Here is a 17707-nt window from a genome sequence, read left to right as displayed (position 1 = left end):
GGCTCCTTGCGCTTGCGCATGCTGCTGACACCGTGTGAGACACTTTTGAGAAGCAAGAGAGAGAAAATGCCGTCAACATGGCCTCTTCTAACGAAAACATCATACCTCCACTCCAGCAGGTTGTTTACAAAACTGGCTCCAGAAACAAAATATGGGAATACTTTGCTTACAGAGCAGATGAAAACCAGCCTACCAAAAAAAACTATGCAAAAGGTGTTACAAAGCAGTGCAGTGAGGGAGGTTTACTTCCAAAAATACATGAAAAACTATTTTACACATTACATTTGCTTTGTAACGTTATTCTACCAGCAACTAAATTCAAATTATTTTGGAGTGACAATGACATATATTCTTTTCAGCACTATAATATGATAACTAGCAACAGCTGGGTGAAGCATTGCACCCTGGGAGTCGTAGTATGCTAGGTAAAATCCATTGTATTTCTATGGTGTGTAGACTACACTGAGTGGACAAAACATTAGGAACACTTGCTCTCTCCATGACATAGACTGGTATGGTGAAAGCTATGATCCCTTATTAATGTCATTTGTTAAATCCACTTCAAATCAGTGTAGATGAACGGGAGGAGACCGGTTAAAGAAGGATTTTTAAGCCATGAGACAATTGAGTCATGGATTGTGTATGTGTGCCATTCAGAGAGTGAATGGGTAAGACAAAATATTTATGTACCTTTGAACAGGGTGTGGTAGTAGGTGCCAGACGCACCAGTTTGTGTCAAAAACTGCAATACTGCTGGGTTTTTCACGCTCAACAGTTTCCTGTGTGTATCAAGAATGGTCCACCTCCCAAAGGACATCCAGCCAACTTGACACAACTGTGGGAAGCATTGGAGTCAACATGGGCCATTATTATATTATCAGCATCCCTGTGGAACACTTCGACACCTTGTGTGCCCCTACGAATTGAGACTGTTCTGAGGGCAAAACGGAGGGGCAACTCAATATTAGGAAAGTGTTTTTATATTTAAGCAATAAGGCATGAGGGGGTGTGGTATAAGGTCAATTTACCACGGCTAAAGGCTGTTCTTAGTCACAACGCAACGCAGAGGGAGTGGATACAGCCCGTGGTAAATTGGCCATATACCACAAACCCCAAAGGTGCCTTATTGCTATTATAAACTGGTTACCAACCTAATTAGAGCAGTTAACCTTAATTTTTTTGTCATACTTTGTGATATACGGTCTGAAATACCACAGCTGTCAGCCAATCAGCAATCAGGGTCCAAACTACCCAGTTTATAATGGAATATAGAAGCTTCAGAAATGAGCTTTAAAGTGTTTTTCATGTAGTTTTGGAACTAAACTATGAATTTAATACATTAAATGATGTAGCTGTAATGAATCATGAATCCTAGGTTTAATAAATGTAAATTTGGCCCAATATTATGGCCATAGATAGCAAATTAAGCCCGATATGTATCGAATTACAATTTTAAAAACAGTTTAGCTGTAATTGTAAAATTATTTTGTATGCTCTGAGTCTCAGACATGGTTTTGCATAAGGAACATTTTAGATAGTCTTCTGTTCTTTAATATGGCGTTTTATTTTTGTGAGAAATTGAATCTAGACTAGAAGATGTTCTATTTGTTATTTGAGGTGTTCTATTGGTTATGAGATGGAAAATGCGTTATTTTTAATGGCATAATCAGGCAGATTTCCTGCTGTTCGAGGGTTAGCCCGCCCTATACCCATTGATTGTTGAAGAATAACTTAGAAATGGCTTACGAGCTGTGTGTACGAATTTGACAGTAGTTCCATTTCTCTAGCACTGCAAGTGGCGGAGGGGCTGCCGTTGGGTCTGAATACACAAACCCCAGATTGTGGCTTTAATGTACACTGTACAGTGTAGCTATGTGCAGTAGCCTCCTACGAAGGAGCCAGATATAGCTCTATCTGGCTATGTTAACTGGCTCTCTGTGTTCACCGCAGCACCAGGTGCACAGACACATGGAGAGTAGGAACTGCATGTTCTCTCAGTAGAAAAGGAGAAGGGAGGGAGGGAGGGAGGGAGGGAGGGCACAGATACAGCAATCATCAAGCTATTTCAGGGTGTTCCATATAAGCCTTGGGGACTATACAAGACATTTCAAAAAATGCTCATGTCGGGAAAGAGCTCACATTCAACGATCACTTCTACTGAAAATCTTAAGTCTTGTGCCTGTAATAGGGCAACACAACACCACACACTGTATTCAGTCTTCAGACATCAAATCCAATTTTATTTGTCACATGCTTTGTAAACAACAGGTGTAGACTAACAGTGAAAATGCTTACTTACGGGTCCTTTTCCAACAGTGCAGAGTTAAAGATATAACATTTAAATAATAATAGAAAGTGAAAAGCCATGAAAAAAAAAACAAATGGAGAAAAATAAAAATAAAAAATATTTAAAAAAATCGGGAAAATAGCTTTAACTACACCATTTTCTCCCAGCCTCATGACAAAATGTGTAGAATAGCAGGAAATTTGCTTTATAACTACACCATTTTCTCTCAGCCTCATGACAAAATGTGAAGAATAGCAGGAAATTAGCCGTGACAAACATTGTCGGGCAGGGAAACTTATTGTTGCATTATTTGAGCTTAAAAGTTACATTTAGGGGCATTTTCTAAATGTTATTTCCATGTCAACTATGTCAGCTATTTCCATGTCAGCTAATGGATATTAAACTAAAAAGTGTATCGTATGTAGTTTCTTGCAATAGCCCTCTGTGACTGTAAATAACATTTATCTAAAAACTGTGATTCCTAAAAGATGTGTCTGGAGATTTGGTAAAATCCTAAAGGAATCAGGAATGAGCAGGGTCAGCCATACCATAAGGACCTTACACATGTTATGATCTGGAAATGTCTCTACTTTTGATAGATTTAAACAAACAATATTGCAATCAACATGTTCACAGCAATAACATGTCAACTCCATCTGCCTGACAGATTAGAATATGTTACATTTAATAAGGTTTTAGAGTCAGGAAAAACTAAATTGCTACTGTGATTATCATTGTTGTCTAAAGTTAACTCTGCCAGAGTGCTGAAAGATTTGATAGAATGGTTCTGTTACATTTAATAAGGTTTTAGAGTCAGGAAAAACTAAATTGCTACTGTGATTATCATTGTTGTCTAAAGTTAACTCTGCCAGAGTGCTGAAAGATTTGATAGAATGGTTCTGTTACATTTAATAAGGTTTTAGAGTCAGGAAAAACTAAATTGCTACTGTGATTATCATTGTTGTCTAAAGTTAACTCTGCCAGAGTGCTGAAAGATTTGATAGAATGGTTCTGTTACATTTAATAAGGTTTTAGAGTCAGGAAAAACTAAATTGCTACTGTGATTATCATTGTTGTCTAAAGTTAACTCTGCCAGAGTGCTGAAAGATTTGATAGAATGGTTCTGTTTTATTTGGAGATTTTCAAATTAATCATTTTCCATATTTTACAAATGAACTTACTTTTTAAGACAAAAATATGTCAGTTTTGAATATCTATTGTCAACAGCAAGTACTTCAATTGGTTAAGCATATGTTTCAGAACAGTGATTAAGGGAGTTAGCCATGAGTGACGGAGTTGACAAGCCACTGATGGTTAACCCCTTAATCACTGTTCTGCAACAGATTCTTAAACAATTAAAGCAATAGCCGTGCTAGACCAAAGGGAAAGTATTTACATGAGTGACGGAGTTGACAAGCCACTGATGGTTAACCCCTTAATCACTGTTCTGCAACAGATTCTTAAACAATTAAAGCAATAGCCGTGCTAGACCAAAGGGAAAGTATTTACATGAGTGACGGAGTTGACAAGCCACTGATGGTTAACCCCTTAATCACTGTTCTGCAACAGATTCTTAAACAATTAAAGCAATAGCCGTGCTAGACCAAAGGGAAAGTATTTACATGAGTGACGGAGTTGACAAGCCACTGATGGTTAACCCCTTAATCACTGTTCTGCAACAGATTCTTAAACAATTAAAGCAATAGCCGTGCGAAACCAAAGGGAAAGTATTTACATGAGTGACGGAGTTGACAAGCCACTGATGGTTAACCCCTTAATCACTGTTCTGCAACAGATTCTTAAACAATTAAAGCAATAGCCGTGCTAGACCAAAGGGAAAGTATTTACATGAGTGACGGAGTTGACAAGCCACTGATGGTTAACCCCTTAATCACTGTTCTGCAACAGATTCTTAAACAATTAAAGCAATAGCCGTGCTAGACCAAAGGGAAAGTATTTACATGAGTGACGGAGTTGACAAGCCACTGATGGTTAACCCCTTAATCACTGTTCTGCAACAGATTCTTAAACAATTAAAGCAATAGCCGTGCGAAACCAAAGGGAAAGTATTTACATGAGTGACGGAGTTGACAAGCCACTGATGGTTAACCCCTTAATCACTGTTCTGCAACAGATTCTTAAACAATTAAAGCAATAGCCGTGCGAAACCAAAGGGAAAGTATTTACATGAGTGACGGAGTTGACAAGCCACTGATGGTTAACCCCTTAATCACTGTTCTGCAACAGATTCTTAAACAATTAAAGCAATAGCCGTGCTAGACCAAAGGGAAAGTATTTACATGAGTGACGGAGTTGACAAGCCACTGATGGTTAACCCCTTAATCACTGTTCTGCAACAGATTCTTAAACAATTAAAGCAATAGCCGTGCGAAACCAAAGGGAAAGTATTTACATGAGTGACGGAGTTGACAAGCCACTGATGGTTAACCCCTTAATCACTGTTCTGCAACAGATTCTTAAACAATTAAAGCAATAGCCGTGCGAAACCAAAGGGAAAGTATTTACATGAGTGACGGAGTTGACAAGCCACTGATGGTTAACCCCTTAATCACTGTTCTGCAACAGATTCTTAAACAATTAAAGCAATAGCCGTGCGAAACCAAAGGGAAAGTATTTACATGAGTGACGGAGTTGACAAGCCACTGATGGTTAACCCCTTAATCACTGTTCTGCAACAGATTCTTAAACAATTAAAGCAATAGCCGTGCGAAACCAAAGGGAAAGTATTTACATGAGTGACGGAGTTGACAAGCCACTGATGGTTAACCCCTTAATCACTGTTCTGCAACAGATTCTTAAACAATTAAAGCAATAGCCGTGCGAAACCAAAGGGAAAGTATTTACATGAGTGACGGAGTTGACAAGCCACTGATGGTTAACCCCTTAATCACTGTTCTGCAACAGATTCTTAAACAATTAAAGCAATAGCCGTGCGAAACCAAAGGGAAAGTATTTACATGAGTGACGGAGTTGACAAGCCACTGATGGTTAACCCCTTAATCACTGTTCTGCAACAGATTCTTAAACAATTAAAGCAATAGCCGTGCGAAACCAAAGGGAAAGTATTTACATGAGTGACGGAGTTGACAAGCCACTGATGGTTAACCCCTTAATCACTGTTCTGCAACAGATTCTTAAACAATTAAAGCAATAGCCGTGCGAAACCAAAGGGAAAGTATTTACATGAGTGACGGAGTTGACAAGCCACTGATGGTTAACCCCTTAATCACTGTTCTGCAACAGATTCTTAAACAATTAAAGCAATAGCCGTGCGAAACCAAAGGGAAAGTATTTACATGAGTGACGGAGTTGACAAGCCACTGATGGTTAACCCCTTAATCACTGTTCTGCAACAGATTCTTAAACAATTAAAGCAATAGCCGTGCTAGACCAAAGGGAAAGTATTTACATGAGTGACGGAGTTGACAAGCCACTGATGGTTAACCCCTTAATCACTGTTCTGCAACAGATTCTTAAACAATTAAAGCAATAGCCGTGCGAAACCAAAGGGAAAGTATTTACATGAGTGACGGAGTTGACAAGCCACTGATGGTTAACCCCTTAATCACTGTTCTGCAACAGATTCTTAAACAATTAAAGCAATAGCCGTGCGAAACCAAAGGGAAAGTATTTACATGAGTGACGGAGTTGACAAGCCACTGATGGTTAACCCCTTAATCACTGTTCTGCAACAGATTCTTAAACAATTAAAGCAATAGCCGTGCGAAACCAAAGGGAAAGTATTTACATGAGTGACGGAGTTGACAAGCCACTGATGGTTAACCCCTTAATCACTGTTCTGCAACAGATTCTTAAACAATTAAAGCAATAGCCGTGCGAAACCAAAGGGAAAGTATTTACATGAGTGACGGAGTTGACAAGCCACTGATGGTTAACCCCTTAATCACTGTTCTGCAACAGATTCTTAAACAATTAAAGCAATAGCCGTGCTAGACCAAAGGGAAAGTATTTACATGAGTGACGGAGTTGACAAGCCACTGATGGTTAACCCCTTAATCACTGTTCTGCAACAGATTCTTAAACAATTAAAGCAATAGCCGTGCTAGACCAAAGGGAAAGTATTTACATGAGTGACGGAGTTGACAAGCCACTGATGGTTAACCCCTTAATCACTGTTCTGCAACAGATTCTTAAACAATTAAAGCAATAGCCGTGCGAAACCAAAGGGAAAGTATTTACATGAGTGACGGAGTTGACAAGCCACTGATGGTTAACCCCTTAATCACTGTTCTGCAACAGATTCTTAAACAATTAAAGCAATAGCCGTGCGAAACCAAAGGGAAAGTATTTACATGAGTGACGGAGTTGACAAGCCACTGATGGTTAACCCCTTAATCACTGTTCTGCAACAGATTCTTAAACAATTAAAGCAATAGCCGTGCGAAACCAAAGGGAAAGTATTTACATGAGTGACGGAGTTGACAAGCCACTGATGGTTAACCCCTTAATCACTGTTCTGCAACAGATTCTTAAACAATTAAAGCAATAGCCGTGCGAAACCAAAGGGAAAGTATTTACATGAGTGACGGAGTTGACAAGCCACTGATGGTTAACCCCTTAATCACTGTTCTGCAACAGATTCTTAAACAATTAAAGCAATAGCCGTGCTAGACCAAAGGGAAAGTATTTACATGAGTGACGGAGTTGACAAGCCACTGATGGTTAACCCCTTAATCACTGTTCTGCAACAGATTCTTAAACAATTAAAGCAATAGCCGTGCGAAACCAAAGGGAAAGTATTTACATGAGTGACGGAGTTGACAAGCCACTGATGGTTAACCCCTTAATCACTGTTCTGCAACAGATTCTTAAACAATTAAAGCAATAGCCGTGCTAGACCAAAGGGAAAGTATTTACATGAGTGACGGAGTTGACAAGCCACTGATGGTTAACCCCTTAATCACTGTTCTGCAACAGATTCTTAAACAATTAAAGCAATAGCCGTGCGAAACCAAAGGGAAAGTATTTACATGAGTGACGGAGTTGACAAGCCACTGATGGTTAACCCCTTAATCACTGTTCTGCAACAGATTCTTAAACAATTAAAGCAATAGCCGTGCTAGACCAAAGGGAAAGTATTTACATGAGTGACGGAGTTGACAAGCCACTGATGGTTAACCCCTTAATCACTGTTCTGCAACAGATTCTTAAACAATTAAAGCAATAGCCGTGCTAGACCAAAGGGAAAGTATTTACATGAGTGACGGAGTTGACAAGCCACTGATGGTTAACCCCTTAATCACTGTTCTGCAACAGATTCTTAAACAATTAAAGCAATAGCCGTGCTAGACCAAAGGGAAAGTATTTACATGAGTGACGGAGTTGACAAGCCACTGATGGTTAACCCCTTAATCACTGTTCTGCAACAGATTCTTAAACAATTAAAGCAATAGCCGTGCGAAACCAAAGGGAAAGTATTTACATGAGTGACGGAGTTGACAAGCCACTGATGGTTAACCCCTTAATCACTGTTCTGCAACAGATTCTTAAACAATTAAAGCAATAGCCGTGCTAGACCAAAGGGAAAGTATTTACATGAGTGACGGAGTTGACAAGCCACTGATGGTTAACCCCTTAATCACTGTTCTGCAACAGATTCTTAAACAATTAAAGCAATAGCCGTGCTAGACCAAAGGGAAAGTATTTACATGAGTGACGGAGTTGACAAGCCACTGATGGTTAACCCCTTAATCACTGTTCTGCAACAGATTCTTAAACAATTAAAGCAATAGCCGTGCGAAACCAAAGGGAAAGTATTTACATGAGTGACGGAGTTGACAAGCCACTGATGGTTAACCCCTTAATCACTGTTCTGCAACAGATTCTTAAACAATTAAAGCAATAGCCGTGCGAAACCAAAGGGAAAGTATTTACATGAGTGACGGAGTTGACAAGCCACTGATGGTTAACCCCTTAATCACTGTTCTGCAACAGATTCTTAAACAATTAAAGCAATAGCCGTGCGAAACCAAAGGGAAAGTATTTACATGAGTGACGGAGTTGACAAGCCACTGATGGTTAACCCCTTAATCACTGTTCTGCAACAGATTCTTAAACAATTAAAGCAATAGCCGTGCGAAACCAAAGGGAAAGTATTTACATGAGTGACGGAGTTGACAAGCCACTGATGGTTAACCCCTTAATCACTGTTCTGCAACAGATTCTTAAACAATTAAAGCAATAGCCGTGCTAGACCAAAGGGAAAGTATTTACATGAGTGACGGAGTTGACAAGCCACTGATGGTTAACCCCTTAATCACTGTTCTGCAACAGATTCTTAAACAATTAAAGCAATAGCCGTGCGAAACCAAAGGGAAAGTATTTACATGAGTGACGGAGTTGACAAGCCACTGATGGTTAACCCCTTAATCACTGTTCTGCAACAGATTCTTAAACAATTAAAGCAATAGCCGTGCTAGACCAAAGGGAAAGTATTTACATGAGTGACGGAGTTGACAAGCCACTGATGGTTAACCCCTTAATCACTGTTCTGCAACAGATTCTTAAACAATTAAAGCAATAGCCGTGCTAGACCAAAGGGAAAGTATTTACATGAGTGACGGAGTTGACAAGCCACTGATGGTTAACCCCTTAATCACTGTTCTGCAACAGATTCTTAAACAATTAAAGCAATAGCCGTGCTAGACCAAAGGGAAAGTATTTACATGAGTGACGGAGTTGACAAGCCACTGATGGTTAACCCCTTAATCACTGTTCTGCAACAGATTCTTAAACAATTAAAGCAATAGCCGTGCTAGACCAAAGGGAAAGTATTTACATGAGTGACGGAGTTGACAAGCCACTGATGGTTAACCCCTTAATCACTGTTCTGCAACAGATTCTTAAACAATTAAAGCAATAGCCGTGCGAAACCAAAGGGAAAGTATTTACATGAGTGACGGAGTTGACAAGCCACTGATGGTTAACCCCTTAATCACTGTTCTGCAACAGATTCTTAAACAATTAAAGCAATAGCCGTGCTAGACCAAAGGGAAAGTATTTACATGAGTGACGGAGTTGACAAGCCACTGATGGTTAACCCCTTAATCACTGTTCTGCAACAGATTCTTAAACAATTAAAGCAATAGCCGTGCTAGACCAAAGGGAAAGTATTTACATGAGTGACGGAGTTGACAAGCCACTGATGGTTAACCCCTTAATCACTGTTCTGCAACAGATTCTTAAACAATTAAAGCAATAGCCGTGCGAAACCAAAGGGAAAGTATTTACATGAGTGACGGAGTTGACAAGCCACTGATGGTTAACCCCTTAATCACTGTTCTGCAACAGATTCTTAAACAATTAAAGCAATAGCCGTGCTAGACCAAAGGGAAAGTATTTACATGAGTGACGGAGTTGACAAGCCACTGATGGTTAACCCCTTAATCACTGTTCTGCAACAGATTCTTAAACAATTAAAGCAATAGCCGTGCTAGACCAAAGGGAAAGTATTTACATGAGTGACGGAGTTGACAAGCCACTGATGGTTAACCCCTTAATCACTGTTCTGCAACAGATTCTTAAACAATTAAAGCAATAGCCGTGCTAGACCAAAGGGAAAGTATTTACATGAGTGACGCAGTTGACAAGCCACTGATGGTTAACCCCTTAATCACTGTTCTGCAACAGATTCTTAAACAATTAAAGCAATAGCCGTGCTAGACCAAAGGGAAAGTATTTACATGAGTGACGGAGTTGACAAGCCACTGATGGTTAACCCCTTAATCACTGTTCTGCAACAGATTCTTAAACAATTAAAGCAATAGCCGTGCGAAACCAAAGGGAAAGTATTTACATGAGTGACGGAGTTGACAAGCCACTGATGGTTAACCCCTTAATCACTGTTCTGCAACAGATTCTTAAACAATTAAAGCAATAGCCGTGCTAGACCAAAGGGAAAGTATTTACATGAGTGACGGAGTTGACAAGCCACTGATGGTTAACCCCTTAATCACTGTTCTGCAACAGATTCTTAAACAATTAAAGCAATAGCCGTGCTAGACCAAAGGGAAAGTATTTACATGAGTGACGGAGTTGACAAGCCACTGATGGTTAACCCCTTAATCACTGTTCTGCAACAGATTCTTAAACAATTAAAGCAATAGCCGTGCGAAACCAAAGGGAAAGTATTTACATGAGTGACGGAGTTGACAAGCCACTGATGGTTAACCCCTTAATCACTGTTCTGCAACAGATTCTTAAACAATTAAAGCAATAGCCGTGCGAAACCAAAGGGAAAGTATTTACATGAGTGACGGAGTTGACAAGCCACTGATGGTTAACCCCTTAATCACTGTTCTGCAACAGATTCTTAAACAATTAAAGCAATAGCCGTGCGAAACCAAAGGGAAAGTATTTACATGAGTGACGGAGTTGACAAGCCACTGATGGTTAACCCCTTAATCACTGTTCTGCAACAGATTCTTAAACAATTAAAGCAATAGCCGTGCTAGACCAAAGGGAAAGTATTTACATGAGTGACGGAGTTGACAAGCCACTGATGGTTAACCCCTTAATCACTGTTCTGCAACAGATTCTTAAACAATTAAAGCAATAGCCGTGCGAAACCAAAGGGAAAGTATTTACATGAGTGACGGAGTTGACAAGCCACTGATGGTTAACCCCTTAATCACTGTTCTGCAACAGATTCTTAAACAATTAAAGCAATAGCCGTGCTAGACCAAAGGGAAAGTATTTACATGAGTGACGGAGTTGACAAGCCACTGATGGTTAACCCCTTAATCACTGTTCTGCAACAGATTCTTAAACAATTAAAGCAATAGCCGTGCTAGACCAAAGGGAAAGTATTTACATGAGTGACGCAGTTGACAAGCCACTGATGGTTAACCCCTTAATCACTGTTCTGCAACAGATTCTTAAACAATTAAAGCAATAGCCGTGCGAAACCAAAGGGGAAGTATTTACATAATTAATGTTGTTGTATTATGACTAGACAAACATGCCAAAATGCTGAAGACATTATCCCTGGAGCTTTTAAGAGTGCTAATAAATCAAACTAAAAGAACATTTGAATGATCTAATGTTAGAGTTAAACAATCAAGGCCTTTAAAAACTGTTGTTGGACAATAATTGTAACAAAGGAAATGCCTGGAGGAGTTGAAAAAAAATTGCAGTTTGTTGCATTTTATGACACATAAATACAAATAGGAGGTTGTTCTTTTACATGGTGTGATAGCTGATTGGTCAATCGAAATATATATTTAAAATGTTGTTAATTTTAAGACAAATATTTTTGGGGAGAAAAGTTGATTGTCCTGTCTTTCAAGAATCCCTGAGCACTAAAACAGCAACATGTTCTGTAAGCCTCATCGCAAAACGTGCAAATTAGCATGACATTAGCTATAAAACTGCACATTCTCTCTGCCCCAATGGGGTTGGGGAGGGGCCTTTGCTTGGACCTTTGGACAGGGCCCCGCAGAACTCCACTACACCACTGATAGAGGGAGTACCAGTACTGAGTCGATATGCAGAGGTACCAAGTAATTCAGGTAGCTATGTACATAGAGGTAGGTGTAAAGTGACAAGGATAGATAAGACAGCAGCAGTATATGTGGTGAGTATGAATGTGTGTGTGTGTGTGTGTGTGTGTGTGTGTGTGTGTGTGTGTGTGTGTGTGTGTGTGTGTGTGTGTGTGTGTGTGTGTGTGTGTGTGTGTGTGTGTGGTGTCAGTATGCATGTGTGTGGGGTGTGTACATTATGTGTGTGGGGTGTGTATTTGTGTGTGTGTAAGTATGTGTGAGTGTGTGTGTGTATAGTCAGTGCAAGACAGTTAGGTTCAAGACAAAAGGGTCATTGCAGGTGGTCCAGCTAGCCATTTGATTAGCTATTTATCAGTCTTATTTATCCGTCTTATGGCTTGGGGGTAGAAACTGTCCTGGATCCTGTTTTCCCCAGACTGTTTGCCACAGAGAGAATAGTGTATGGGTGTGTATGGGTGGCTGGAGTCTGATCATTTTATGGGCCTTCCTCTGACAAAACACCCCCTGTCAAAATGGCTGCAGTAAAATGCATTAAGATTCACACAAACTTACCCAGGCACACATTTAAGATGGTCTACAATGTGGAAGCTGACAAAGTGACTTTAAATAGCTGTGAAATAGCGGGCAAAGTGCCCTATTCAATGCATGATCATCGAGCGGAATAACCATAGCAACCATAGTGTACTTAGATCTAGGTTTGAATCCACAATATAGGTCCCCTGAGAAAGATTTAACTGATGCTGAGGACAGAAACATATACAGTGCCTTCAGAAAGTAGTCATACCCCAAGACTTATTCCACATGTTGTTGTGTTACAGCCTGAATTCAACATGGATTCAATATATACAAATCTCACCCATCTACACACAAGAACCCACAATGACAAAGTGAAAACCTGTTTTTGGAAATGTTTGTTAATTGATTGAAAATGAAATACAAAAATATCTCATTTAAATAAGTATTCACACCCCTGAGTCAATACATCTTAGAATCACCTTTGGCAGCGACTAGAGCAGTGAGTCTTTCTGGGTAAGTCTCTAAGTGTTTTGCACACATGGATTGCACAATATTTGCATATTATTCTTTTAACAAATGGTTCAAGCTCTGATAAATTGATAGTTGATCATTGCTAGACAGCCATTTTCAAGCCGATTGAAGTAAAAACTCTAAATAGGCCACTCGGAACATTCAATGTCATATTGGTAAGCAACTCCAGTGTACACAGTGCACAAACACTAAGAACACCTGCTCTTTTCCAGGGGAAAGCTCTGACACTCAATATTGGGAAGGGGTTCTTAATGTTTTGTACACATTTCACCTTGTGTTTTAGGTTATTGTCCTGCTGAAAGGCGAATTTGTCTCCCAGTGTCTGGTAAAAAGCAGACTAAACCAGGTTCTCCTCTAGGATTGCCTGTGGGATTGCCTGTGCTTAGCTCCATTCTGTTTTTTTTATTATAAAAAACTCCCTGGTCCTTGCCGATGGCAAGAATACCCATAACATGATGCAGACACCACTATGCTTGAAAATGTGAAGAGTGGTACTCAGTGATGTGTTGTTTTGGATTTGCCACAAATATAACACTTTGTACTCACTGCATAAATTTGATTTCTTTGCCAATTTTTGGGCAGATTTACTTTCGTGCCTTGTTGCAAGCAATACTTATTTTCCACCATAATTTGCAAATAAATTCATTAAAAATCCTACAATGTGATTTTCAGGATTTTTTTTTCCTCATTTTGTCTGTCATAGTTGAAGTGTACCTATGATGAAAATTACAGGCCTCTCATCTTTTTAAGTGGGAGAACTTGCACAATTGGTGGCTGACTAAATACTTTTTTGCCCCACTGTATATATGAGAAATGTAATCAGTCGACCCCTAATATATTTTAGTTTTTACACATATTTAGCGCAAAACTGCCTTCCTACTTCCATAGTTTAAAAAAAACGGTACCGGTTACCCTCAGACGATTCCTGTGACATTTATGGGGGTCATAGAGAGAAACGAAGAACACCTTCATGTTCGTGAGAATCTCCCCTTTCCACCGTGGGGTCACATTAGTTTGTAGCCTAAACAGTTTGGACAAACAGAAGTACATCAACGGTACAAACTTCAGACGAGTCTCCTGACACTTGTGGGGGTCATAGAGGAGACCACCATCATGTTTGTGAGAGTCTCATCTTTCCAAAGAGTTTGGACATTACAGAGGTTTTTGTGCGAGGACCAAACACCCCTTTAGCTCTGCCAGAGAAACAGTATCTCTAGCTTAAATTGCGTCAATCGACTCTAGTGGGTTAAACACTATTATTGCACACAGAGTGAGTCCATGCAACTTCTTATGTGACTTTTTAAGCACATTTTTACTCCTGAACTTATTTAGGCTTGACATAACCAAGGGGTTGAATACTTATTGACTCAAGACATTGCAGCTTTTCATTTTTAAATCATTTGTAAACATTTTTAAAAACATAATTCCACTTTGACATTATGGGGTACTGTGCGTAGGCCAGTGACCAAAAATATATAAATGTAATCAATGTTAAATTCAGTCTGTAACACAACAAAATGTGGGAAAAGTGAAGGAGTGTGAATACTTTCTACAGATATTATAAAGTAAAAATGTGTGTTACGAGCTGGGAACAGTAAGATACTTTCTGAACTTGTCCAATTAAGGCTAATACAAAAATCACCACCATATGAATACCACTAGAAAAGGTTTTGTAGGTTTTGTAAAGAGGATTTTGAAAAGACACTCTAAACCCTCAGATTAATTTGGGTTGTGTTGTCGTTAGTAAAATGTACGTATAAAATTGATCATAAGCATATTTCGAATCAGCTTAGCCTTTTCAATTATTTATGTTGTCCAATGTCACTAACTTTAGTTTCCAGTAACAACCATTTTGTCCATTTTAAACACATGTGCCTACTACAGCAAAGCTCCATCCATATTTGACTTCCTGTTAATCAGAGCCTTCCCAGCATGCTTTGCTCTTGTACTCACCGGTCACCCTTTTGTTTGCGGTTCTTCTGGGTCGTGGCCTTCCCTTTGGGTCTCCTCTCGCTGCCTGCGCATGGTCCCCCGTCCGGCCCCGTCACCCGCAGGGACTCCAGGCCCTTGGAGGACTTCTTAAAGGTGAACTCCACCTGCTCGCCCTCTTTCAGGCTGCGGAAGCCATCCATCACCAGCTTACTCTGTGGAGGAAAAAATAAACAGACCACGCCTTTAAAAATGCTGCCCTTTAACCATAGAATTTGAATTACAGAAAATCGCCTTTTAAAAGATACTGAACTATAACCATGTAATTACAATTAGACCCAGACAACCCCTTTAAAAAAAACTCTGCACTGTTACAATGAATGATTTTTGGACTGGCATAAAGCTTTATTCAGAATGGCAATTGAGTATTTAATTCCTGTCATAGTCAAGGTCCGTTAAACTGTCTTACGAAAAATGTTATTCAAATTGGAAAAATCGGTAGCTTTTACTTTTTAACGATTAAACAAAACGTAACCAAACTTAACAGAGGGAAACAACACCCACACAGCATGCCATGCTTTAATACAGTTGAAAGAGTGGGAGAGTAAGCCAACAGTATGCGAGCCTATAAAGAGCTACTCAAACAAGCTTGTTACCAAACAACATAAATGGAGGGAATGGAGAGAGCGAGAGAGAGAGAACAGAAGACACAAGGGAAGAATAAGAATGAGAGAGAGTCAAACAATAGAGAGAATGTAGAAAATGGAGGAAGGAAAGAAAGAGAACAGTATAAAGAGAAAAGTGAAAACATGTGAGAGAAATGTGGACATTGAGTGACAGAAGGAAGAAAGAAGGCTTAATTATTGTATACCCAAAATACAGTCAGGTAGAAAGGATACTGTTTAGGTTAGATTAACTAAGTCATTTTATAACAGTGCAAATGTTGCATTTGTTTCTCTATGGTGAACAACATACAGATATGTAAGACTAAGGCAAAACAAGAGTATAATAACAGTAAGAATAAATGTAAGGGTCTGAGTAAGATAAGAGTATGTATAAACCATGAGGGTTAATTAAGGAAAAACGAATTCTATGTTTCTCAAAAATATAATAGGTAGAATGCAATTGCTTTGTAAATCTGGCCCAATGTATAGTAATTTTCTTTAATCAACCTTTCATACCAATGTTATTAATTAAACATTACCTTTGGAAACAAATAGAAAAGAACGAGGGAAATGAAAGATGCATTGCAGTCAGTACCATATATTTTTTTTGAAAACATAATTTTTTTAATACGGATTTAAAGGTATTTATTTGCTAATGCTAATGTATAATGCTATTTTATTACTATATAATCTACTTTTCCTGTTAAAGTGCTACAATATATTCATTTCCTGTTAGAATTAAGATAGTCAAAACAAAGCTATTAAAGATGCTACAATATATTCATGAATTACATCTTGCATACGCTGAATCTTTCTAAGTGTGGTATCTATAGAAGAATCAACAGCAATTCATTCACTACATACAGACAGACAGACAGACAGTACCAGTCAAAGGTTTGGACACGCCTACTCATTCCATCGTTTTTCCTTATTTTTTTTAAAATATTTTCTACATTGTACAATATTAGTGAAGACATCACAACTATAAAATAATACATACGGAATCATGTAGTAACCAAAAGTGAGTATTCTTCAAATAGCCACCCTTTGCCTTGATGACAGCTTTGCACACTCTTGGCATTCTCTCAACCAGCTTCATGAGGTAGTCACCTGGAATGCATTTCAATTAACAGCTGTGCCTTGTTAAATTGACACACACTCACATGCTGACCGACGCGAGCGGTGTGGTCAGCATGTGAGTGTGTGTGTGTAAAATACCCTCCTCTCAAGTGTCCTGGAGGGTGTCTTGCCTGGTTTCAGTTTACACACAGAGGTCAGGAGGGCACGGTCAGAAAGAGAATGAGAAAGCATGAGAGTGAGGGAGAAAACGTAAAACACCAAATAATGCATGCAGTGCAGAATTAGCACGATACCCGCTAATTATCAAAATTGAGAAAATAGACGTTAAATTCTACAACCACCTAAAAGGAAGCAATTCCCAAACCTTCCATAACAAAGCCATCACCTACAGAGAGATTAACCTGGAGAAGAGTCCCCTAAGCAAGCTAGTCCTTATCTTTTTGTTTTCTTGTGATTTGATTGGGTCTAATTGTGTTCATGTCCTGGGGCTCTGTGGGGTCTGTTTCTGTTTGTGAACAGAGCCCCAGGACAGGAACACAATTATACCCAACCAAATCATGAGAAAACCAAAAGATAATTCCTTGACACATTGGAAAGAATTAACCAAAAAACTGAACAAACTGGAATGTTATTTGGCCCTAAACAGCGAATACCTGACCACTGTGACTGACCCAAGATTAAGGAAAGGTTTGACTATGTACAGACTCAGTGAGCATAGCCTTCCTACTGAGAGAGGCCACCGCAAGTGTATAAATTGAGTAGTATAATAAGAGTCTGGTAGCAGCAGTTGTGATGTGTGAAGCAGTTCATTCAGAGAAGTATTCAGACCCCTTGACTTTTTCCACATTTTGTTATGTTATTCTAAAATGGATTCAATATATTTTTCCCTCATCAATCTACACACAATACCCCATAATGACAAAGAAAAAATATACTTCTTTTTTTTGCAAATGTATAAATAAATAAAAAATGAAATATCACATTGACTTAATTAGTCAGACCCTTTACTCAGTACTGTGTTGAAGCACCTTTGGCAGCGATTACAGCATCGAGTGTTCTTGGTTATGATGCTATAAGCTTAGCACACCTGTATTTGGGGAGTTTTCTCCGTTTCTCTGTCTGGTTGGATGGATGGGGAGCGTCCCTGTACGGCTATT

At 39.1% G+C, this 17707-nt stretch overlaps 1 protein-coding gene across 1 annotated transcript in view; it reads right to left on the bottom strand.

Moving 5' to 3' along the window:
* Positions 1 to 17707, bottom strand: part of LOC109876211 (protein lin-28 homolog B-like) — a 55473-nt gene that overhangs the window by 19394 nt on the left and 18372 nt on the right. The window contains exon 3 of the mRNA XM_031800801.1: positions 14830 to 15020. Within this exon, the coding sequence (XP_031656661.1) occupies positions 14830 to 15020 (191 nt within the window). The remainder of the gene's footprint in view (positions 1 to 14829; positions 15021 to 17707) is intronic.

Source organism: Oncorhynchus kisutch, linkage group LG21 (genome assembly GCF_002021735.2).
Source record: "Oncorhynchus kisutch isolate 150728-3 linkage group LG21, Okis_V2, whole genome shotgun sequence".
Lineage (NCBI taxonomy): Eukaryota > Metazoa > Chordata > Actinopteri > Salmoniformes > Salmonidae > Oncorhynchus > Oncorhynchus kisutch.
This window is presented reverse-complemented; position numbering and strand designations above follow the sequence as displayed.